Here is a 26217-nt window from a genome sequence, read left to right as displayed (position 1 = left end):
ATGAACAGTTCTTCTATCAATCTTGGATGTCTCCTAGGTTTGGAACTCTTTCAAGGATCTGCAGTACAATACCACACTATCACCTCTAACCCTAAGAGCTACAGAATAGTGATAAGTGGTACAAGTTAAGTGGTGCTATCCATTTATCAATTTCAGTATTTTGCTGGGACAATGAGCAGCTTGGCTAATACGGGTGACAATCTTGTAAATCAGCATGCAGCATGCAATTGGTTTACTCCCTGTATTGGAAGCAATGGGTGCTATTGTCCCTCATCAGAAGAGCCCCACAGGGTTGTATCCTGAGCTCCTCCTCTACTCCTATGACTGTGTTGTCTCACACAGCTCAAATCTGCTGATCAAATTTGCAGATAACACGACAATGATAGGCCTTATTTCTAACAATGAGGAGACAGCCTACAGAGGAGGTCAACGCCCTGACACAGTGATGCGAAGAAAACAATCTCTTCCTCAATGTTGAAGAAAATGAAGGAGTTGATTGTGGCCACACATTTTAATTTCACGTCCCATTCCCATTTTGATATGTCTATCCATGGCCTCCTCTACTGCCACAATGAAGCCACACTCAGGTTGGAGGAACAACACCTTACATTCCATCTGGGCAGTCTCCAACCTGATGGCATGAACACTGACTTCTCTAACTTCCATTAACGCCCCTCCTCCCCTTCTTACCCCATCCTTGATTTATTGATTTCTCCCTTTTTTTCTCTCTCTCTGCCCATCACTCCATGTCCATCTCCCTCTTGTGCTCCCTTCCCCCTTTCTTTCTCCCTAGGCCTCCCGTCCCATGATCCTTTCCCTTCTCCAGCTCTGTATCTCTTTTGCCAACCACCTTTCCAGCTCTTAGCTTCACCCCACCCCCTCAGGTCTTCTCCTATCATTTCGCATTTCCCCCTCCCCCTCCCACTTTCAAATCTCTTACTGTCTTTTCTTTCAGTTAGTCCTGATGAAGGGTCTCAGCCCGAAACGTCGACAGTGCTTTTTCCTATAGATGCTGCCTGGCCTGCTGCGTTCCATCAGCATTTTGTGTGTGTTGTGTGAGTTGATTGTGGATTAGAGAAGGAATGGAGACAGGCTAGCCACTGTTGACATCAATGGGACTGTAGTTGAGAGGGTGAGTAGTTTCAAGTTCCTCAGAATACACATCACTGAGGATCTCACCTAGACTGTATATACCGTCTGTGTGGTGAGAAAAACACAATAGCACCTCTTTCACCTCAGACAGCTGAAGAAGTTTGGTATGAGTCCCCCGCTCCTCATGGCTTTCTACAGGGGCACCATCAAGAGCAACCCGACTGGCTGTGCCACCAACTGGTACAGGAACTATACTACCCTCTATTGCAGGGTACTGCCGAGCGTGATGTGGATAGTCCGGAACATCTGTGGATGTGAACTTTCCTCTATTCAGGACATTTAGAGCAGTAGGTGTATAAAAAGAGCCCAGAAGATCATCGGGGACCAGCCATCCCAAGCATAAACTGTTTCAGCTGCTTCTGTCTGGCAAATGGTATTGCAGCATTAAGGCCAAGACCAACTGACTCTGGGACAATTCTTTCACCAGGCCATCAGATTTATCAATACACATTGATCTGATTGCATATCTGACTGTACATTGTATCTAATTGTACATACATGTATACAAGACAATTACAGTGCCGATAAAAAGTATTCACCCCTTACCCTTAGAAGTTTTCATGTTTTATTGTTTTATAACATTGAATCACAGTGGATTTAATTTGGCTTTTTTGACACTGATCGACAGAAAAAGACTCTTTTGTGTCAAAGTGAAAACAGATCCCTACAAAGTGATCTAAATTAATTACAAATATAAAACTCAAAATAATTGGTTGCATAAGTATTCATACCCTCCCTTTCATATGACACACCAAATCATTACTGGTGTAGCCTATTGATTTTAGAAGTCATGTAATTAGTTAAATTGAGATCACCTGTGTGCTGTCAAGGCGTTTCTATTGATTGTGGTAAAAATATACCTGTATCTAGAAGGTCCTACAGCTGGTGACTCAGTAACCTGGCAAAACTACACAATGAAGACAAAATAACACACTGAGCAACGCTGCGCAAAGGTTACTGAAAAGCACAAGTCAGGAGATGGATACAAGAAAATTTCCAAGTCACTGAATGTCCTTTTGAGTACAATTCAGACAATCATCAAGAAATGGAAAGGATGTGGCACTGCTGTAAATCTGCCTAGAGCAGGCCATCCTCAAAAACTGACCGTGCAAGAAGGGGACCAGTCAGGGAGGCCACTAAGAGACCTATGATAACTCGAGAGGAGTTACCAGCTTCAGTGTCTGAGATAAGAGAGACTGCGCATTACAACAACTGTTGCCTGGGTGCTTCATCTGTCACAGCTTTGTGGGAGAGTGGCATACAGAAAGCCACCATTGAAAAAAACTCACAAGAAATTTCGGCTAGAGTTTGCCAGGAGGCATGTGGGAGATTCTGAAGTCAGCTAGAAGAAGGTTTTATGGTCTGATAAAAGCAAAATTGAAGTTTTTGGCCCTCAGACTAAATGCTATGTTTGGTGTAAACCGAACACCACACATCATCAAAAACACACAATCCCTACCGTGAAGCATGGTGGTGGCAGTATCATGCTGTGGGGATGCTTCACTGCAGCAAGCCCTGGAAGGCTTGTGAAAGTAGAGTGTTACGTACTCGTGACATGACAGTGTCATGTGACTGGGGTTGAAGCTATACTGGACTTGAGGTGATGGTCTTGTGATGGTGGAGTGATGTCATTTTCCCGCCAGTAGAGATCATGTGACAGGTTTTTTTTTACAGGTTATAAAAGGTAGACCCCACCCTGTGAGGAGGGGCAGTTCGTGGCTGGATTTGCCAAGTTGACTTCATGCCACTGCGTGTTTTAAGAGATGATGCAGTTTAGTTGAAAGATGAAGTTTTTATCTAATGCCTAAAGTTTAAAAGGTCATTGCCAGCAGGTTCTTTACGATTCTGCTAGTTCGAGACAGTAGAGAGTGAAGATCGAAGTTCGGAAGTTAAAGATCGAGGAGAATCGCTTTCTACGGTGAAACGGGTTTCAACCTTTGTTTGATCCTTATTTGGAAGGATTTTGTTGACTATCTTCGTGTTAATCCCTGGGTTTACCAGAAAGGATTGAAGGTAGTGAGGAGGAAAAGGTCAGTGCCTTTAAGCCGTTTCGTTTCGTAAATTCTTCGTGGGAAGTTCGACGTCGGGGATTGAAGCAAGCGATGTGAAAGAGAATTTGAATCGTCTTATAAAGTCTCTCTTTTTTAAATGGACTGTGAGCATATCGAACTTTTGGCAATACCACTTTAAAGAACTGTTTTTGCAATATCGCTTTAAGAACTGTTTGGGTTGCCACACAACAGCTGTTTCCGGTTACGTTAGTGTTTGTTTACTTTTGGGGGGTTTGTTTTCTGTGTTTAATAAATGTGTTGTTTGTTATAAGAAACCCTTGCCGAACTCATATATTTATTGTTGCCTGAATATGTAACAAGAGGGTAAAATGAATGCAGCAAAATACAGGGAGATCCTGCCTGGAGGAAAACCTGATGCAGTCTGCTAGAGAACTGCAACTTGTTAGAAGATTTGTTTTTCAGCAAGACAATGGTTCCAAACATAAAGTCAAAGCTACATAGGAATAGGTGAAAAACAACGAAGGTAATGCTCTGGAGTGCCAAGTCAGAGTCTAGATCTCAATCCAATTGAGAATTTGCGGCTGGATTTGAAAAGGGATGTTCACTCACGATCCCCATGCAATCAGTCAGAGCTTGAGTAGTTTTGTAAAGGAGAATGGTAAAAATTGCAGTGTCCAGATGTGCAAAGCTGACAGAAACCTGTCTACACAGACTCAAGGCTACGATTGCTGCCAAAGGTGCATTTAATAAATAATGACCTGAAGGGGGTAAATACTAATGCAATCAATTGTTTTGAGTTTTATTTTTGTAATTAATTTAGATCACTTTGTAGAGATCTGTTTTCACTCTGACACAAAAGAGTCTTTTTCTGTTGATTAATATCAAAAAAGCCAAATTAAATCTATTATGATTCAATGATATAAAACAATAAAACATGAAAACCTCTAAGAGGGATGAATACTTTTTATAGGTACTGGACATATACAATCTTAGTGTTTGGGCAATATCCTCCTACATTTCCCTTCCTTATTGCTTGTACATAGCAATGGAGGTGCAACATAAAGATTTTTGCTCCCTTATGTTGTGAGATGGATGTAAGAAATAAAAAATCTAATTCTAATTCATCATAATCCCCATGGCTGATTTTAGAAATTATCCAGCTCTTGATAATCCTTCAGGAATTAATGATACCTTTAAAACCTTTTCTATAACATGAGTTTTAGGCATCCATACTTAAAAGTATAAGATTATTAGTTTCTAAAATGGATGTCAGGATCAGAAATACTGATATAACTTTAATATATAGTTGATTTACAGAATAAATAGCATGAGCTAGAAATAAAGATAAAATTAATTTTAAGTAAACAGGTGAAGCGAAACAGAAGAGGATAAGCTAAAGTTTTCCTTATTTATGGTCAATAGCATGGCATGAATGCTAACTCTGACATTTGATATTTTTGTTGTATACAGGTATTTAGCTGAAACATAGAGCATTAACCACAAGCTTTTATTAAAGTGAAAGAACCAGCATTTCTGGGAGAAGAGATGCTGTTCCAAAAGATCCCTACTCACACAGGTCAAATTAAGTTGCTCCGCACAAGAATGTTATCACACATTTAGTTTCATTGTTCTTCATATTTCTAACCTGAAGTGTTACACTCTTCTTCCAGGAATGCCTAAACTTTAACAATTCTAATATCCTTTTCAGTTGTGACGAAGGACCTCAATTCTGAAATGTGACTGCTTCTTTTCCCTCACATGCAGCCTGATCTGCAGAGTCTTTTCAACATTTGCTGATTCTGCTTTAATTTTTCACCACCTGTAGTTGTTTTTATTTTACATACATATATTTGTTGAATTCACTGCATGATTAAACAAACAGTCCTACCCTGCTCTGCTCTCCTATGGGATTTCCATTTGTTACTCCTTCCTTGTTCACCTGCCTTGGGTCCTTTTCCCTTCCTGTCCTTGAAGAACTACATACCCTCCTCCCAAACACACTGCAGTTTTACAAGCTTCTTCTGTCTCATTTTTAGTTCTGTTAGAGCCAAAACATTGACTTTCTGACCTGCTGAGTATTTCCAGCATTTTCTGATTTTGTTTATATTATTTTGTGAGGATAGATATTAATCATTTACACAGAAATTGATGCAAACATTTAGAAATGTTAAATGCATTTTGTCATTTTAAAAGTGAAGAAATTATACCAAAAACAAACAAGATTTTCAGATTCATTCCTGCACACATTAAAAGGTACTAATTTAACATTTTAATTGCATCCTTACTGTTTTCTTCTCCCACCCAATTATTCTGGCTATATTTATTTTCCTTTCTGAAATTGACCTGAATCTAATTCAACATCTCTAATTTCATCATATGCTGTGTTTCTTTTAATTCATAAATTCCACATCCTACTGGCTTCACTGAGATACCAGATACCTGTTTCCTATACCATTTTTATTAGCTCTTCTATCAAGTTATGACATTAAATAATTTTTGCTGGGGTAGATTAATATATCTTATATAATATATCTATGCAGCAAAGAATATCCAACCGAGGAAGATTAGGAGTATTTGACTCTTTTTTTGTCATTCCTGTACTTGACATAAAAAAAACAAAAAAAGTCTCAACCATGGAACCTGGATGTGTTCTGAGGGCAGGGTTAAACTAAACTTGACTTAATTCAGATATAAATTACTCAGCAAATCATCTACAGTATCTAATCAAAGAGTCATCCAAATTACAACATAGTTTATACTTACTTTTCATGCTTCTTAAAATCAGGAGATTTAGAAACATCTTTTTCCAATTCAAATGCTTTCTGGGCACACTGCATTACGAAGGAGTCATCATTATTCAGGTATGCAAGTTGTATCAAACGTGTCCATACCTCCAGCTCCAGCAATTTATCAGTCCAGGAACAACTTGATATTTTATTTTCCAACTGTAAATGTTCACATAATTTATATTAAGAAATATATACATTTTATCCTGGAATTTCTCAGGGGGAATGATTCCAGCAGATATGCCGTGGTCATGACTGCTGTCAAGATCTGACATTGATTTGGTCACATTTTGCAGCAGGGTCCAAATGAAAAAGTGGTTTGGAGAATCATCTGAGAAATTCTAGCACACCCTCATTAATGGCCAAAAATGCCAAAGAAGATGACCAAAATTAGTTTGAATTAGGGAAGGCTGTTAGATTTTACCACATAAACCCAGGGATTATGACTGCACCACACATTTTAGGTGATTATTTGACACTCAATAGCTTTCTTCTTTAGGGATTACTTAGTTGCATACTTTTTATTACATTGTATACATTGTGGGTACGAGTAAAGTCTCAGTCTTATCAGATATCATCCTGGGAATTAAACCTAGGTTCATAGCTTACTGAGTCAATACAGGTTTCAAATATTACAGCATGGAATCATTTGCCCCACAGAGACTGCATCAACCACTCAAGTACACTGATCCTATATTAATCCAATGTTTCAGTGTTCCTATAGCCTCATCAACTCCTCACAAATTTTACTACTCACCTACACCATAAAGGCACTTTATAGTGGTCTGATAACCAAGCCACATATCTTTGGAATATGAGGGAAAACTGGAACATTCAAGGAAAACGCATACAGTCAGAGGGAGAATGTGCAGACAGCACCCAAGGTCATTATTGAGCCTTGGTTGTTGAAACTGTAAGGTAGCGGCTCTACTAGCTCTACCACTGTGCTGATCTAATTTAAATCATTGTAAGGTACAGTTATACTACTTTTATTGGAACTAACATTGTTTTATGGAATAACAATTTATATTGAAATATATTAATATTTAAACTTTTCATCACAATGTCAGGTCAATTTTTTACCTCAAGAAGACTGGGAACAGTAAATTTCATCAGCCTGTTGCTATTGCATGAACACATCTCCAGTGCAATGAGAACTTGGACCATTGAACTCTGGCTGTCATTACTTTGCTGAAATAGATGAAGATACATCAAGTCATGTATAAGCATGAAATATAAAATATAGAAATATTTCATGAAATATTCAAATATACTGAAACTTTAAACAGAATGCAATGTCAATTATTTCATTCTGATTTACAGAGAACTAAAGGAGAACAACTGTTTGCATTAACTTGCAATGCTGTTATACTAAAGCAGTGCTCCCCAAAGTGGGCATTATCGCCCACTGGGAAGAGGAGGAGTTTATAAGGGGGCAATAAAAGGGGCAGAGGGTGTGGAGCTCGGTAGCAAATTGGGGCTAGCTGAGGGATTACAGGCATAATTTAAGAAATGAAATACTTATTATAAGCATTTGCTCCTCAATGCCTCATCATTGATTACAATGATCATGTAATAACCTCCTCTCTCGCTAACCCACCATTCTCTTAGACTTTGCTCGAAGCGCATTATAGTTGTTGAAAAGCAATGTGACACTTCTGTAGCTGTGAATTCCAGATTTGAAGAAATCATGTAATTTCCAGGCCCAGCCTCTGTATCCTGATGAACGCTCTTGGCCTGAAACATTGACTGCTCGTTTCCACAGATGCTGCCCGACCTGCTGAGTTCCTCCAGCTTGTTGTACATGTTGCTTTGACCCCAGCATCTGCAGTGTACTTTGTGTGTATTATAGGCTGTTCACAACTGTGTTATCTAGTACAATTCCCATAGTCCAAACACAGTGAGGCAATTCCTCTGGATTAGGGTATGGTGTTCAATGGGATAAAGTTCAGAATCCACCCTTACAAAGGTTTTTGACAATATTTCTCTAGCCCATGGCCCATCTGAGGCATTGCTGCCCCACTTTATGTATTTTCAAGCAGAGAGTCAAGTTTTTGCCTGAGCTATGATGAAGTCATAACTTTCCCCTTTATTGATTACAGTTAAGTTTGGACTTAATCAACAAGTGATTGACCGTGGTCATTAATCCATAACAATAATGGCGAAGCAGACCAAATGAAAAAGTATAGACAGTCAAGTGTGGAGCAAGCAACCAACAGCAACCAATGTGTCTATTCCGTGAAAAGGTTTTTTGTTCTCAAATGAGGCAATGAAACTGTCCAGGCTTCTTGAACATTTGAAGAGAATACACAAGAACTTGCCTTATCTTCAGTCATTTTGTGAAAACTTTCAGAAACAAAAAACACTTCAAAACACATTTGCCAGCACTTCATAATGAAACAGTGATAATTTGTGTGCTGTACAGAACATTTCATCACACATTGCTAAATTTGGAAAGCCCCATATAATTGGATAAGAATTGATTCTGCCAGCAGTAAGGGAAGTTCTGAGTATGGTTTTGCATAAGTTACCAGATAAAATAATTAAAGTGATCCTGCTCAGCAAAAACTCAGTTCAGAGATGAACAGATGAAATGTCTGAGAGTGTGGACGGCACATTGTGCACATACTTGGGACAACAGAATTTGCTCTGCAGTTGGATAAGTCAACTTTCTCAGGCAACAAATCTTTACTTATTGTTTATGTTCACATGTCATAAAAGATGGTTCAAAATTTGTTATTTGCAAGAGGATTAGAAACAGATACAAAGGTGGAGTTAATATTTTGTGTTGTTGAGCAATTTCTGAAAGAGAAGGACATTCCACTCACCAACATGCTCACTTCTGCAACAGATAGGGCACCAATGATAGGATGCCATTGTGGGTTCATTAATTTCTTGATAAAAACTGTATCTAACATATTTACTATTCACTAGGTAGTTCACAGAGCACATCTTGTCACAAAGATGTGATCGGCTACACAAATCATTAAATACTATTATTGCAGCTGTAAATGAAACCAACTCCCATGTTCTTAATTCTCAACTATTTCAAGAGGTTTTCAAGAGATTTTGAGAATAATGAACAGTTTGAATGTTTACTGTTGCAAACAGAATATTAGGCATAACATTGCTTATTTGTCACAATTATTTGCAAAGTTTAATGAAATCAACCTTCAATGCAAGGAAATTATGTGAATCTTATCAGAATCAAATGTTGTCTCCATATTTCTGTCCAAGTTAACACTATTTAAGTGCAACATTGGCCATCATAATCGTTTCCAGTTTCCAAGCCTCTTGAGTTGGAAGAGAGCTAACATACCTGATGATCTTCAAGTATACTATGCCCACCTGGGTGAGCTGCATAAAGCCATGTCAGAGAGATTTCAGGATTGTCTCTCAAAACAAGTTCCTGATTGGTAGTAAATCTCTTCCTCAATGCTTGCAATGAGGAATTAACAGGAAGGATATTGGAAGACCAGATCTCACTACAAGATCATTTTGAACTGATGCTGAAGTTTAAAAAAAAATTACATCAACACTTTTGGTTGCAGAAGGAAATCACTGAACACTATCCTGCATTGTTGAAGTAGGTCAAAATGTACTGTATTGCCTTTCCTATATTATATTGATAAAAGCGCAGTTTCAGTATAGTCACCCACCTTCTTTCAAAGCAACAACACAAACTGCAAATTACTGAATGTGGGGGATCTGAGACTACTGACTGACATTCAGCCTGATGTTGTGAAGCTGATATCACTGTGCCAAACCCCTCCATCTGATTGAAAGGTGAAAAAGCAATGAAGGAATAAATAGTTGGACTGCTAATGTACACTCTAAAATTGCTGATGAAAGTTTTACTGTAATCAAATAATTTTATTTGTAGCTTTAAATAGATTTGAATAATCTTTGCTATTATTTGTCACTGCCTTGAATTTGTGGTTCCTATTTTATTTCACTAAGCATCATAAATCAAAATTCTGTATAGTTTTTATGTAATGGCCAAATAGGGATGAAGAGGGCACTGGGGATGTGTCTGGGAACCAAGGGAGCAGTAACCCCCAAAAATTTAGGAACCTCTGCACTAAAGTCTCACCTGATTTTAATATAATGCAAAAACTAAATTAGAATTAGACTCAGGCTTATTATTAGTGACATGTTATGGTAATGAGAAAGCGTGGTAATGAGAAAAATCTAAATTCATCATATTGGATGAGTGAGATTAAAATGAAAAAATGAAAAGAAACAGAACTGAATCTGAAGTTAGAATAACAAAATCTCCCTTTTGCTAAACAGATGCGTGATCAAACAAAAAACCAACACTGGTCTCTAAGAGGTAGATTTTAGGGAGATTTTGAAGTTGGAGAATGTAGAACACAGGGTAAGAGCTAAGGCCTTGATAGTTGAAGTCAAGATAGCCAAAGGGTGACTGATTAAAGTCAAGATAAACCTGAAGTATTCTGGAAGGTTGTGGGATTGGAGGAACTTTCAATGAATGCAAAATCTCATAACAATGAGAAATTTTAACTTGAAATTTTGCCTGAACTAGAACTCAAGTAAATAAGCAAACACAGGGATATAAGATCTGTTAAAACCTTTACAATACCCCTCTTGGAGACCAGGATGAACAAAACTGTTAGTTCTGGGCCTGATAACCTAGAAAACACCCCTTTAAAATAGTCTACTCCTTGCTTGATCTATCATCTGCTTTCCCCAGTCCAAGCTACTAGCCACAATGACATAATTCCTGCAAATGGCACATCCCTGCATTGGAATTCACTGATCACCACACAAACTCATCCCATTTCCCAAGCTCCACTACACTTTTAATAGGCCACACCAGCTTCCATCAGACAAACCCCACACTCACATCCTACCAGAATCAATATGTCCTCCCATAGTTTTGATTAACACCCCTAATAGCCCTCACTTTTACCAATCTGCAGCCCTAAAATTTTACTCCCACCTCATTTCCCAATCTATAGCTTGTAAACTGAGTTCGTTAGAGACTGAAGATATTGTAATGCAAACTGCTGGAGGAATCTAATAGCTCAGGCCGCATCTGTGGAGGCAGAGGAAATGTCAATGTTTCAGGTTGAGCTGTTGTCTCCCAACTCTACCCCTCCCTCTTCCCCGCTCAGCTCCATCTGACCATTATCCATCTTTCACCTTTCTCACCTCCTTATACTGTCTATCTCCCCTCTGATGCAGGGTCTCAACCTGAAATGTCAACCATCCCATTACCTTTTCAGATGCTACTTGACCTGGTGTCTTCCTCGGGTTTTTGCTGTCAACTGTTTTTGCCTGAGAGCAACAATTTTCCGTAAAGCAATTAAATTGCAGAAAACATTTAGAAAGTCTCTTCGACTGACATATTAGCACACACATTTATGCATGCTTTCAATAATGTATACACACATGCACACAGAGCAGACACCACAGAATACAAGGTATACATGGATTTAAAGCAACACACATAAAATTCTGGTGGAACTCAGCAGGTCAGGCATCATCTATGGAAAGGAATTATCAGTTGCTGTTTCAGGCAGACACTATTTTAAGGTTCAAGTCTATGGATTTAGAATTTTAAATGTTGCAGCATTACTAAAAATAAAAGTCAAACAATCCCCAGGATGCAACAGCATTTCTTTCCCAAGAAATGCTTGCAACTTGAATTTTTTTGTAAGTTGGAAATGAAAAAAGAGATCACAGAAACAAGGATCAGCTGCTAGCTAGCCACTGTGACTCATTGAGCTTAGCACGTCTACCTCTGCTTGACCCAACATTTGAGTTTTGCAGCTCGAAGGTGGAATGGAGTCAGTGGAAAGAGAAGGCATGCAGAAATGCCCTGTCCCACCCAACAGAAGATACCAGCTGCTCCAGAGCAGACAAGAAGTCCATCCTCATACGGCCCACTGGTCTCCCAAATGCTTGTTTGCTGGTGTGATCTGCTCATAAGCTAAGTGTTGGTTACCCAGTGAGGGCTTGTACAGAGCACAAGGCAAACTGGAAGGCAAGATCAGAGCTAACAGGAATGATTATGGTAAAATGGCAAATAATAATATGTTAAATAATGAAAAGGATAATGATACATGGCAAAAAGGAAATAGTAAAAGGTGAAGCAAAAGAAATAAAACATGGCTCGGGAGCAGATTTGTAACACTAGCTTCAGCATCTGCTGTTCAAACATGACATCTTCAAAAGAGTATCCAGAAGTTAATCAAATCATGTGGTGCCTTCTTTCAATATTAGAACATTATGACCTTTATGAACATTATGAACATTATGAACCCTTCGACCCACAATGTTGTGCCGACCCTTAAACCCTGTCAATTAGACACCAATGAAGTGTGGTATGACAGACTGAAGTGACAATTGAAGTGCTCGATGAATAGAAGTGACCAAATGCACATTTATCCTCTGAGTAGAAAAGACTTATGTTTGATCTTACTATTTTAAAGGAGAATGTGCCATAAGCTGAGTGAAGTGCATGTGAACTGCTGTGGATATACTGAGTTTAGAGCCTTGAGTGACATCTCTTGCACTTATTCGAAAAGCAAGCAGCTGGGGATGACAGAAGAGTAGACCAGGAATGGACCATTCTGAGGAAATGATATTTTTAGAATGTTGAAATATGAGGGGGGGATGGCACATTATATCACTGAATATAATGCAAAGGCTGAAGATGATATGTTGATTGCAGAAGCTAGTGCAGCTCATTTCAATCTGCATCTAACATGATCATAATAAGTCATTCTTTGGAGTCTAGGCTGGGAAAATGAGGCATTAGTTTATCACATGACTTCATGTACACAAGCACATAAAGCTTACATGAACTGGCAATTTCTCTATCAATGGATACTAAAATTTCATGTAAAGTAACATTAGAAGGCTTTATTGTCAGATTTACACTAATTTTCATAACAATTTAGGGATAAACTAGCTATTAATTTCTGAGCTGTTATTCCATCTTAAAAGACAAACCAAAATTTTAAAATTCATCGTTATGTTGATTGCATTATCATTCCTCTTCTCTTTTTGCAATGTGACAGTAAGAGGCAAATATCAGAGCCTCCTTGACAACTGCTTGATATTCACCTGGGCTTCCTCTGCATCTTGTCCTTGCTCCAACCATGTCATCTAGAATAGAACCAAAAGAAGAAGCCTCACAATCAAACCATAATCACGTATACATTCTTCTAACTCACATTTTCCTCCCCTGTCTCTGCAGCTACATTTGGAAGAATTATGTCATTCTATTACCAATTCCCTGAGATGAAAATTGGGACTTCCATACCATAACTTAAGATAACAACTTAATCTAGCTACAGCACACGTGCTGACTCTGATTTAAATTAAATACAATGTTCAATTAGTATGAAAGTCAATGTCAATTAAATTGCAGCATCTGACATAAATTTCTTTGAAACCACATCATATACCATCTGAAGCCACACAGTTAAAACTTCAATGCCAATTCCTTCAAACAAAAATAGCATTTGGCTTTCTCTCTCATGGGCCTGTAATTGCATCATTAATAGCACTTCTATCTTTAATCCCCAAATTACCCTGATCATTCTGCACCTAATGGGTTAATGGCATTTTTATATTTAAGTGCCACAAGGCTTCATGGCACAATCCATTTCCTACATTTAATTCCCACACTGCTCCAGATCAGTGCCAAGTGTAATATATTGACAAAGGTTTAACCACTATTCTGTTGATGAATGAAAATAATTTCAAACAGTCAATTTTCCAAGTGAGTTAAAAGAATCCCATCATGAAACATTGGAAAGTAAATCAAGAAATGAAAGTAAATAACTTGCAAACTGTTTTACCTCTTCATTACCTCCCAGATTTAGTCCTATCTGTTGTTGCAGAAGCTGTTTTATCTTGACCCATGTGATTATAAGCTGATGCCTCACAGCAATAGGAATAACATCAGAGGGCACTCTTCCATTTGTTATGCGTAACGCATATTCACAGATCTACAGTCCAAATAATACTGTATTAATCATTCTCATTAATAGCTCTAAAATAAACCAAGCTCCTGCTTATGCAGGGTTGCCTCCAGAGTCTGAGTTAGTTTTATTTGGAAAGCCAACGTTTGATGGGGTAAACTGTTTAAGCTGGACAAAATTATGAGGGGCACACAGAGATAGGATTGGTAGATAATGGGAAATGATTCTCCTAAGCATACTGCAGGTCAATAGAAGGCAAAGCTTTAATGTAAGAAATAGGAGTATGGAAGGAATTTGAAAAAGAATTGTTTTGAAATAGAACACATAATTTGAGAGAGTAAGGAAGAAGATACTCTCAAACCAATTAAGCAGTATTTAAATGAGTGTTTGATGCATCATAGATACCAAGCTATAGGCCAAATTAGTACACATAAATTACTGATGGCCAGCACATACATGATGAGCCAAATGGCCTGCTTTCATGCTCTATGACTCCCTATCAATTTATAATATTTATTACATTGAAAATTTATACTTATGCAGGCACTTAGTATGTCTTCTGTGGTTTATGTTCCATGCAGCGTAGTGATTTTAAACACAAAGTTCAGCTTAATGATATAAATCTAATAGGTAATTAATTATGATTTCAGTGGAATGAATTACGTACACATCACAGGAAAACAGTCTCAGTAAACCTTAGACTTATCACATATTTAAAAATACTACTTTAGATCATAACGCTAGGCCCAGAATTAGGCAATCTGGTGGTTCAGTGACATCAGCACCAGACTCCAGAGCGAAGGTTCCCGAGTTCAAATCCAGTTGAGCCGTTCCCGGACATGCTTTCCATCCATGCTAGGCTGAGTGTCGAGCTCGCAACTCGGCCTTGTAAAAAAATAACACTGCGCTGTGAGAAGGACGTGGGGACCACTCACAGAATCTTTCCTCCAAGACAACCACTTTGAAAAAAGTGATTGCTGAGGCTCTGGCAGAGTGTGACACACAAAAAAAAGACTGCTTCACTATTCAAACATGGCTGATTTATTTCTCCCTCTTAAAGCCATTCTCCTATCTTCTCCCATAATCTTCGACACCCATAATAATCAAGAACTTATCAACTTTTTTTAAAATATATCCATGTATATTTAAAGGTTGCATGTGATCCATTTCAACACTGCTTTAAGCTTAGTACTTTATCAATGCTGCCGACAATCCTCCCTTCTTGGTAATTTATGTTAATCATTTCAAATGAATACCGTTCCTTTAATATTCATCGCTATAATATAATGATAATGATTGCAGTTAAATTATGTTGCATGCAGGATTGAAATACTGAAATTTGAAGGACAAAGTCAAATAAAATCATTTTGTTTTTCTGCATCATGCCATTTACAAACCCTCTCAGAATACTTCTTAGTTCTATCAAAGTATGTATAAATTATTCAACCATCAGATCTGTCTGCCTATGGACAACTACAAAACAAAAAGCCTGAGTGAACCCAATTAAAAAAAAATACCAACACCCAATGTGTAGAGAAAGAAAGAGAAAAAAAATCATGTAAACAAGAAAGCAAGCATCAACATTCTGAATGAAATTGAGACTATAAACCAAAGCCTGACGCAGCCAGAGTAGGTCCTTTAGTCCCAGTCTCAGTTCATCACACAGAGGTGTAAATCACCATGAAGCTTGCAGACACTAAGCCCAGAGCAGTCAAAGCACGACATTGCCTCAGCCTCAGCTTTGAGGGGATCAGAGTAAAATGTCACAGAGCAGAACTGGATCAACCCTCACCTCTGATCCCAACATCCTGCATTTTCAGACCATTTGGCTCAGCGTTTAAGTTGTCCAAGCACTGGGTCACCCCTGCACTTGGACCCTGGCCCCGCAACAGAGTAATGCTCTGGAGTGCTTCTGGCCTATACTCAACCTTTCCAAATTGGCCTGGTGCTTGGATGGAATCAACCTCGCCCCCCCATTTAGGTGGATGGGCTTCTAATCAACTCTGCTTTAACTTTTCTTACACTAACTTTGTTTCTGACTCTGACTCAAACTCCAAATTCTCCTGGAACATCCTTCAACCTCACTGCAACTTTGTCTTGCACCCACAAGCCTTGACCCTCAGATCAGCCTCACCTTCGCTCATCCCTTCATTGTTTGCTGTGGTCATTTACCCCAATTTTCCACGTAAAAAGTGGTATTAATAGAGCATTTAGACAAATTTCTTGATTTGAAGACCACCAGTAAGCTATCGTCCACCTTCAATAGCGCCATCTTAAACTGGAGACATATGTAATCTATGTTTCACAAACTACTACTCTTATTTAAATTTCTACAGGAAAACATATTATAATGCAATTTTCTGATAGCTGGAGCTTGAGGAATGCACTCAGAACAATAGCATAACCTGTAAAAATACTTGGCAAATTCCCATACCTGGAGAGCTTCATTTAAGTGAGGAATACCTGCAGGATCAACAGACAAAGCCCGTGGAATGTTTGTTTTGTCAAGTTTTTTTGCAGGTGGCTTTTTCTTATCAGGATGTGGAGAACCCTTGTCAGATTCACTTTTTTCAGTGCTAATTGGTATCCAAGGTTGAATCAAGCCTTGACATAGACCATTGCATAGCATTACTAAAAGCACAGTTTGCCTATTGAATAACAAAAACAATTTCTTAAGGGTCATATCCTTTATTGACTTGTGTACAACATAACAAACAGTATTAGCATGCATATCAATATTTCTGTTGATGTTTCAGTTAATGATCCTTATTGAATACCCTCAAAAGAATTGTTCTTCATTCACAATAGTGTTAATTCTGCCTGTTATATGTAATACTGGCGGTGTCTTTAAGGCTCATAATGTGTACACGTTTCCTTGTTTTATTTTTCATGACTATTTTTCAAAATGCCATAAATGTGGGCATTTAGCGTTTCCTTTAGTAACATTAAACCTGAGAGAAAGTTCAGTTTTTTTATGGCCAATCCATGCTATGCTGGTGGGAGAGGAAAACTGGCCTTTTTCATGCTATCACTGGACACGCAAACTTACCCACAGTGTCCTGTCTTCTTCAATGCATCAAGAAGTGCCTGAAATGGTTTCACAAGCTCCTTATATCTCCCAGCAACTAACAGGTGGTGATTATAATTCCAGATATAGACTGCAGCGTTGCATACAATGATTGCTTCATTTAATTGCACACCCAGTTCTGCAGCTCGTAGAAAGCTCTGTGTGGCAGAATTGGACAGATAATCTATCCAGTTTCTGAAAATAAATACATAAGTATTAAGGATAGAATATTACATTGTACCTCCATATTAGCAATATCTTATATTGTAGATTGTACAGAGCTGGGACTTAAGTGCTATGAACTATTTGTTGCCACAGTTGAAACTAAGTTCAAAACCCCTCCAAAAACAGGTGCATGAATTACAATGCAGATTTATATGCTTTTTCAGTGGAATGCTGGAAGTAGTTTTAACTTTGAACATTAAATTAATTGGTGCAATTATAGTATTCTTTCATCTGAGTCCACAGGCAAAAGATCAATGTAAAGTGACTTGCTTCAGTTAGAACTGGTCATCATTGCTTAAAACTATTCTGTACCCTTAATGTTGATAATCAGAATCAAAATCAGGTTTAACCCCACTGACATATGTCGAGAGATTTGTTGTTTTGTGGCAGCAGTACAGTGCAATACATAAATATACTATAAATTACAATAAGAAATATATTCTTATAAAAATTATAAGAAATTTGAAAAGTAGGAAGAACTAACCAAATGGTAGGGAAGTTGGGGGGGGAGGGAAGATCTGCCAATTTTTTGTGCAGTCAGTGCTGGATCTAACTCTATTGCTGAGGCCTTCCGAGGAGAAGGGAAAAACAGTTTAGATGATGCATATTGAGATGAAATTCACCCAATAATATCACAACCAAAAATTATTCTGATGTATAGGATGCAAATAACAGAAGAATGCACCTTATACTTTGTTCCACTTTCTGCATCACGATCTTACTCCCTTCCTTTTGGCATTTCAAATAGTTAAGAACTGCAGCTGTTTCTGTGCTATAGCTCTCTATGACTCCATTGGGACAGGTATGGTGGGTTACGATCCAGGTCCCTGTTGAGGCTACTAGGCAGAATAACAGTTTGGCATGGATTATATGGGCCAAAGGGCCTTTTTTGTGCTGTAGTTCCCCATGGCTCTATGAACAGTCAACAGATGAATAGAAATTGCATAATAGAAGGTATAGGCATTCTAAAAACCTCAGCCACCATCTGAGATTCACTTATTCCCATCCTTTGCAGGAACTTTGGTGAAATTGGCAGTGAAAGTAAGGTTGCAAATACTGCAAAAAAGAGATAAGTGGTTTTCCAGCAATGACTGCGGTCCAGGAGGAGCAGGAAATTCACCATTCTGATTCCAGCAATTAGCACTCTTATAGTTCTTAAATATTATCAGTTCAAACATTTAATCAGGCCCTGCTGTTTCAGCTGAAAAGACTTTTGTTTTAATTTCACAACCTCAAAACTGCAAACTAGAATCCACATACCATTTCCATATTAACATGTTAATACTGGATCTTTATCTCTAACTCTTACATCATGCTTTTGTAAGACTTGAGATCTTCAAGCTGTTATCGCATTTATTGCTTTTAAGAAAAATTGTATATTATATCTTCTTTAAATCTATTTCACTTTATGCATGAGAAATAATTTGAGAAAAGAGGAACAGTGATAAAGAAAAGATTGAAATACCTGTAAGTAATCCATTCTGGAGATTCCTCTAAATTTTTGGCTACAAAGCCTGGAGAATGAGTTTGTTTGTCTCCTGGGAAAACTGCCTTGTTGTTGAACAGTGCACCCTCTGATCTTAACAACTCAATTGTTGCCTGAACAAGGAAGATGTAATAATAAACCTTTAACTCAATAATTAAAGAAATAAATGTCACTAAACAAATTTATTATTTTTGGAGAGACAGCAGATAGTGAAATCTAAAACAATAATCTTCTAGAGGGACTCAATGAGTTCAGCAGCAATTGTGGAAGGAAAGGAACCACTGAGATTTATGATAATTTAAACCAACATATTAATGAACTACCTACCTCTCCTTTAATGAAGTGTATATCAGCAAGTAGTCTGATTACATCAACACTAGAATAAAATGTTTTGCGTGATGAATGTAAAAACAATGATGAGATCCTAGGACTACTGTCTAATTGAGCATCAGAAACAGTAATACTTGATGCATTATCACCTAAAATAAATCAAAAATGGCACGCATGATACATTTTCCAAAGTATGCAGATGAACTATGTACTTTTTAAAACATAATACAACCATTTCTTTGATCTTACCTTCCCCACTTTTTTCTGATTTCCATCGTCCATCATCATACAGCAGGCAAAATTGACAAGCAACACGGCAAACATCCCAAACTTCTTGCTTACGAGCAACTTTAACTAAGTCAGTCCAAATTCCCACCCTATAAGCACAACAAAATATTAAACCAATGTTCTATCTGGTTTCCCATGTATATATACAAGAATCTATGGTGTAATTTTAAAAAAAATCTGTTACATTCAATGCTCTAGGCCAGGGGTCAGCAACCTTTACCACTGAAAGAGCCATTTGGACCCGTTTCCCACAGAAAAGAAAACACTGGGAGCCACAAAAGTTTGACATTTAAAATGAAATAACACTGCATACGTTTTTTTTTGCCTTTATGCTATGTATAAACAAACTATAATGTGTTGCATTTATGAAATCGATGAACTCCTGCAGAGAAAACGAAATTACATTTCTGCATGCACCAAAAACATTTTGAACTCCGAAAAAAAGACGTTGTGTTGAAGGTTACTTTTAAGTAAAATACTCAATGTCTATTTGAGTCCTTCTTGTATTTATGAAAAACGCCGAACTTAAATTTTCCGCCAGCAGCAAACCAAAAATAACGTCAGCCAGCTGTCAACCTGAAAAATAAAAGGACTATTTCACTGAACAATGAAAAAATATGAATATATGTAAAATAATAGGCAATTAAAATATTTATCATACTTGGTTAATGGGATTTCTGCTCCTGGACCTCAGCGCACAGCGTCTGCACATTAGGGCTGTATGACCTCACCTTCATCTTTACACAGGATCGCAAGCTGTCATCTGTGAGGCATGCGCGATGTTTGTTTTTAATAAAGTTCATGTTGGAGAACACCTGCTCACATACATATGTGGATCCAAAGATCAACAGGACTCCAAGCGCATACTTTTTAATGTTTACATAAATGTCGGGGATAGCATTCCATATTTCGAACACAAGTTTGTCCGGTTTGGGGCGGTTTTCAATATCACTCCATTTGTGATTCTGAGCAAGAACGACCTTCTGACGGGCAACATCATCAAAGTCTGCTGTCAAGTGTCTAAACTTGGACACCCATATGTCTTTGTCGGCTATGTCGGCCAGTTCCATCTCAAGATCAGGTTGACTCACACCTGCCAATGCAGTCGTATTCAGTAGGGATGGATCGATGCTTAGGGGAGTGACCGGGAAGGATAATGTGTTTTTTTCCTCTCTGAACTCACAGAAGCGTTTCCCAAACGATGTTTGCATTGCGATGATTGCAGAATGTAAATACTCCGAATTTATCATGTCGTGACCTTGTTTGAACTCTCTCAAATTGGGGAAGTGAGACAATGTGCCTTTCTGTAAATCTCTGGCAAGCACTGTCAACTTGCGCTCGAATGCCAAAACATCCTCCAACATGTGTAGGGCTGTACGTCCTTTCCCCTGAAGAGCTGTGTTCAGCGTGTTCAGGTGCGCTGTCATGTCTACCATGAAGTGTACCTTTTCCAGCCACTCTGGCTGTTCCTGCTCAGGAAAGGTGAGCCCTTTGCTGCCCAGGAAAGTTTTCACTTCTTCCAGACACGCGACAAAGCATTTCAGCACCTCCCCTCTGGACAGCCACCGGACTTTGTTGTGCAGCATGAGATCCAGAATATGCGCTTTCCAGCTCGTCCAGTAACAAACGGAATTGATGGTGATTTAAACTTCTTGCCATTATTTTATTGACAATCTGAATGACAACATCCATTACTTCTGTGCATTCTGGAGGAAATGTTTGAGCGCACAGTGCCTCTTGGCCTGAGCGGCAACATAACTAGCGTATGTAGTTGATTTTCCAGACTTCTTGAAATGATTTTTGCTCAGATCAACCTTCCGCATCAGTTCCGAAACGGCTTTTTTTCTCTCATCTCCATCCGGATATTTTTGAGCAAAGGCTGCATGTTTATTCTGGAAATGTCTTGCGACATTTGACTTTTTGTTGTTTGCTAGTTTCTCATTGCATACTAAGCATACCGGTAAACCAGTCTCGTCAACAGTGAAAGCAAATGAATCTGTCTACGTATCATTAAACGTTCTGTTTTCTTCAGTCACTTTTCTTTTTTTAGAATTCTCCATAGTTAGCCTACTTTGGATCGAAAAATTAAAGAAATCACGCACTGGCGGGTGTCAGGCATTGGCAGTGGTGACGTATATTAATAGCGATAAAAACACATTGTAGCGGTGTGCTACACGCAGTCAGTAAACTGCAGTCAAAGATAACTTTATTCAAACTAAACAGCCTTGCTTTTAAGCCTCCCTCAACCCGCCCCCCCAGGGCGCGGATTCTCCAAAAGACACGTACTCACAAACCCCCGTAGGCTGTCTCCCTTAGCCTGAACGCTGGCTAATTGTGAGCCGGTTCGGATGTGCCAGGAAATGGGTTGCCACAACGTTTTATTTAGATTGTACAAGATCACCATAATCTTCAAATTTAGAATTAAATTTCAAAAACTAACAAACTAACATAAAATACATTTTAATTAAATACTCACCATTTATTTTCCAAAGCCACAGGGAGCCGCAGCACAGAGATGAAAGAGCCGTGGGTTGCCGACCCCCGCTCTAGGCAATATACATGCTTCAATCACAATTTCTGGTGATCAGGTTATTAATATTTTCCTGATTGATAATATTTAATAATGCATATATCGCCTGCTATATAGGGGAACAGGCCTACAATCCTCAGACTTGCCTGATTGTTGGGAGCCGGAGATGGAGACGTCGAAAGCGATGTGCGAGGAAGCAGAAGTGAGGTAAACGGGCAGGGGTCCGTGCCAGGCTAAAAGCAAACCCTAGCCAGCCGGCTCTCCCATCCATTCTGCTTTCCAATGTCTGCTCCCTGGACAATAAAATGGACTACATCTGACTCCAACGTAATACTCAGCGGGAGTACAGAGTTTGCTCAGCGTATGTCCTCACAGAGACATGGCTCACTGATGGGATTTCGGACGCTGCCGTCCAGCTAGACGGGCTAGCTCTGTTTCGTTTGGACAGAGATGCAGCTGTCTCTGGTAAGGTTCACGGTGGTGGTGTATGTGTTTACATTGACACAGAATGGTGTAGGAACTCTGTGCTGGTTTGCAGACACTGCTCATCATTAGTGGAGTTTATAGAAGTTCGATGCAGACCATTTTATTTGCCACGGGAATTCACCTCTGTCCTTATATTTGGTGTCTACATTCCCCCCAGCGCTAATGCTAAGGAGGCGCTCTGTGAAATGTACGGGGCTATTAGCGAACTGCAGAACGCACATCTTGATGGTCTGTTTATTGTCGCCGGTGATTTTAACCACGTGAACCTTAAGTCAGTGCTCCCCAAATCCATCAGTATATGGACTTTGCAACGAGGGGGGAGAAAGCATTGGACCTGATTTACACAAACATTCCCGACGCGTAGCCCCGCCCCCACCTTGGTTACTCAGACCACATCTCTGTTATGCTAATCCCAGCATACAGCCAGCTCGTCAGGTGCTCCAGACCAGTTCAGAAGCAGGTGAAAACCTGGCCAGCAGGAGACATCTCTGCTCTTCAAGACTGCTTTGAGCACACTGACTGGCACATGTTCAGGGAGGCTGCAACCGATGGCGACTCTACCAACTTAGAGGAGTACACAGCATCAGTGACCAGCTACATCAGCAAGTGCATTGATGATGTTACTCTGTCCGAAACCATCACTATACGTGCCAACCAGAAGCCATGGATGACCGCAGAGGTGCGTGCGCTGCTGAGGTCCCGCATCTCTGCCTTCAGAGCAGATGACAAGGCAGCTTTAACAACAGCAAGGGCCAAACTGTCCCGAGCCATCAGAGGGGCAAAGCGTGCACATGCCCAGCAAATCCACAGTTACTTCCAGGACAGCGGCAACACGCGGCGCATGTGGAAGGGCATCCAGGACATCACCAATTACAGGACATCATCATCTGACTGTGCAGGTGATGCCTCCCTCCCAAATGCACTTAATAACTTCTATGCCCAGTTTGAGGCGGAAAATGACGTGGTGGCGAGGAAGTCCTTCTCCGTGGATGACGTGAGAAGAACCCTGTGCAGGGTCAACCCATGGAAGGCTGCTTGACCAGACAACATCCCTGGTAGAGTGCTCAGAGGATGTGCAGACCAGCTAGCAGATGTTCTCACTGACATTTTCAACATCTCACTGAGCAGCGCCACCATTCCAACGTGCTTCAAGGCTGCCACCATCGTCCCCGTGCCAAAGAAGTCTTCAGCATCCTGCCTAAATGACTACCGTCCTGCTGCACTTACATCCATCATCATGAAGTGTTTTGAGAGGCTTGTCATGAGGCATATCAAGACCCTGCTGCCCCCCTCACTGGATCCCCTGCAGGTTGTGTACCATCCCAATGGCTCAACAGATGACACCATTGACACCACCCTCCACCTGGCCGTAACCCACCTGGACAAAAAAGACTCATATGTTCGGATGCTATTCATAGACTTTAGCTCAGCATTCAACACAATCATCCCTCAGAAACTGATTGGAAAGCTGTGCCTATTGGGCCTGAACAGCTCCCTCTGCAACTGGATCCTAGACTTCCTGACTGGGAGATCTCAGTCAGTCTGGATCGGGAGCAGCATCTCCAACACCATCACATTGAGCATGGGGGCTCCCCAGGGTTGCGTGCTCAGTCCACTGCTGTTCACGTTGCTGACCCACGACTGTGCTGCAACACACAGCTCGAACCACATCATCAAGTTCGCCGATGACACGACCGTGGTGGGTCTCATCAGCAAGAACGATGAGTCAGCATATAGAGAGGAGGTGCAGCAGCTAACAGACTGGTGCAGAGCCAACAACCTGTCCCTTAATGTGAACAAACAAAAGAGATGGCTGTTGACTTCAGGAGGGTACGGAGTGACCACTCCCTGCTGAACATCGACGGCTCTTCGGTAGAGATTGTAAAGAGCACCAAATTTCTTGGTGTTCATCTGACGGAGAAACCCTCAACGCCAGCTCCATAGAAAAGAAAGCCCAGCAGCATCTCTACTTTTTGTGAAAGCTGAGGAAAGTCCATCTCCCACCCCACATCCTCATCACATTCTACAGGGGTTGTATTGAGAGCATCCTGAGCAACTGCATCACTGCCTGGTTCGGAAATTGTACCGTCTCGGATCGCAAGACCCTGCAGCGGATAGTGAGGTCAGCTAAGAAGATCATTGGGGTCTCTCTTCCTGCCATCACGGACATTTACACTACACGGTACATCCGCAAAGTAAACAGCATTATGAAGGACCCCATGCACCCCTCATCCAATCTCTTCTCCCTCCTGCCATCTGGGAAAAGGCTCCAAAGCATTTGGGCTCTTATGACCAGACTATATAACAGTTTCTTCCCCCAAGCTATCAAACTCCTCAATACCCAAAGCCTGGACTGACACCTTGCCCTACTGTCCTGTTTATTATTTATTGTAATGCCGGTACTGTTTTTGTGCACATATGCAGTCCAGTGTAGGTCTGTAGTCTAGTATAGCTTTCTCTGTGTTTTTTTTTATTACATAGTTCAGTCTAGTTTTTGTACAGTGTCATGTAAACCATGGTCCTGAAAAACATTGTCTCATTTTTACTATGCACTGTACCAGCAGTTACGGTTGAAATGACTTGACTTGATATTTCCAATATTGCAGCAGCAGCTCTTTTCCTTTTCCTTTCTCAATTTTTTAATTATTATTAATAATATGAACAAAATACAAATGGTATATTGATAAAGGGATTACAAACATACAAAATCCCATTACACATAAAAAATACATAAGCAATGGTTACAGTATAAATGAGTTTACCAAAACATGAACCATACAGTATATGTATGAACATGGTAAATCTAGATATTTCATAATATATAATATAAAAAAAGAAAAAATATTATGCAAATTAACTAATCTACTAATCTAATAGCTAATAAAGAAGAAAAAAGAAGGAAAAAAGAAAAAAAGAAGAAAAACTAGAAAAAGAGAAAAAAAGGGCTGTTTATAATATCTCACAAGAATACATAATCATCAATGTCGTCCACTCCGAACATCTCAACATACATAAGATTAAAGCTGAAAATCAAATGAACTTTGAACAGGGTCATATTACATCATATGAAAATATTGAATAAATGGTCTCCATATCTTTTCAAATTTAATAGAAGTATTGAATACACCACTTTCTAATTTTTTCTAAATTTAAACATAACATACTTTGAGAGAACCAATTAAATACAGTGGGAGGATTAATTTCCTTCCAATTCAACAATATAGATCTTCTTGCCATCAGAGTTAGAAATGCAATCATTCGGCAGACGGAAGAAGATAAATGCAGTGACTCCATCATTGGTAAACCAAAAATTGCGGTAATAGGATGAGGTTGTAAATCGATATTCAAAACCACAGAGATAATATCAAAAATATCTTTCCAATATTTTTTCAAAAGCGGACATGAACAGAACATATGAGTTAAAGATGCTGTTTCAAATTGACATCTATCACAAATAGGATTTATATAAGAATAAAAATAAGCTAATTTATCCTTGGACATATGGGCCCTATGTACGACTTTAAATTGTATTAATGAATGTTTGGCACATATCGAAGATGTATTAACTAATTGAAGTATTCTATCCCAATTCTCAATAGGAATAATAAGATTAAGCTCTCTTTCCCAATCATTTTTGGTCTTATAAAGGGGCTCTGAACGTATCTTCATAATTATATTATAAAGTTTTGATATAAGCCCTTTTTGAAAAGGATTTAATTCAAACAAACTCTCCAAAATATCTGAAGGCACAAAATTTGGAAACGTAGGAAGTACAGTACTTAAAAAATGCCTAATCTGTAAATATCTAAAAAAATGAAATCTAGGCAAATTATATTTATTAGATAATTGCTCAAAAGACATAAAACAATTGTCCAAAAATAAATCAGAAAATCTTAG

At 39.2% G+C, this 26217-nt stretch overlaps 1 protein-coding gene across 1 annotated transcript in view; it reads right to left on the bottom strand.

The window, feature by feature from the left end:
• Window positions 1–26217, bottom strand: part of LOC132379569 (cilia- and flagella-associated protein 46) — a 236555-nt gene that overhangs the window by 124671 nt on the left and 85667 nt on the right. The window contains exons 15-23 of the mRNA XM_059947632.1: window positions 19266–19393; window positions 19014–19165; window positions 18666–18799; window positions 16958–17170; window positions 16343–16556; window positions 13786–13935; window positions 13046–13087; window positions 7034–7141; window positions 5928–6109 (exon numbers count right to left, since the gene is read on the bottom strand). Coding sequence (XP_059803615.1) covers window positions 5928–6109; window positions 7034–7141; window positions 13046–13087; window positions 13786–13935; window positions 16343–16556; window positions 16958–17170; window positions 18666–18799; window positions 19014–19165; window positions 19266–19393 — 1323 coding nt within the window. The remainder of the gene's footprint in view (window positions 1–5927; window positions 6110–7033; window positions 7142–13045; window positions 13088–13785; window positions 13936–16342; window positions 16557–16957; window positions 17171–18665; window positions 18800–19013; window positions 19166–19265; window positions 19394–26217) is intronic.

The sequence above is a fragment of the Hypanus sabinus genome, chromosome 22, assembly GCF_030144855.1.
Source record: "Hypanus sabinus isolate sHypSab1 chromosome 22, sHypSab1.hap1, whole genome shotgun sequence".
Taxonomy (NCBI): Eukaryota; Metazoa; Chordata; class Chondrichthyes; order Myliobatiformes; family Dasyatidae; genus Hypanus; species Hypanus sabinus.
Note: the sequence above shows the minus strand (reverse complement) of the source record. Positions and strands in the feature narration are given on the sequence as shown.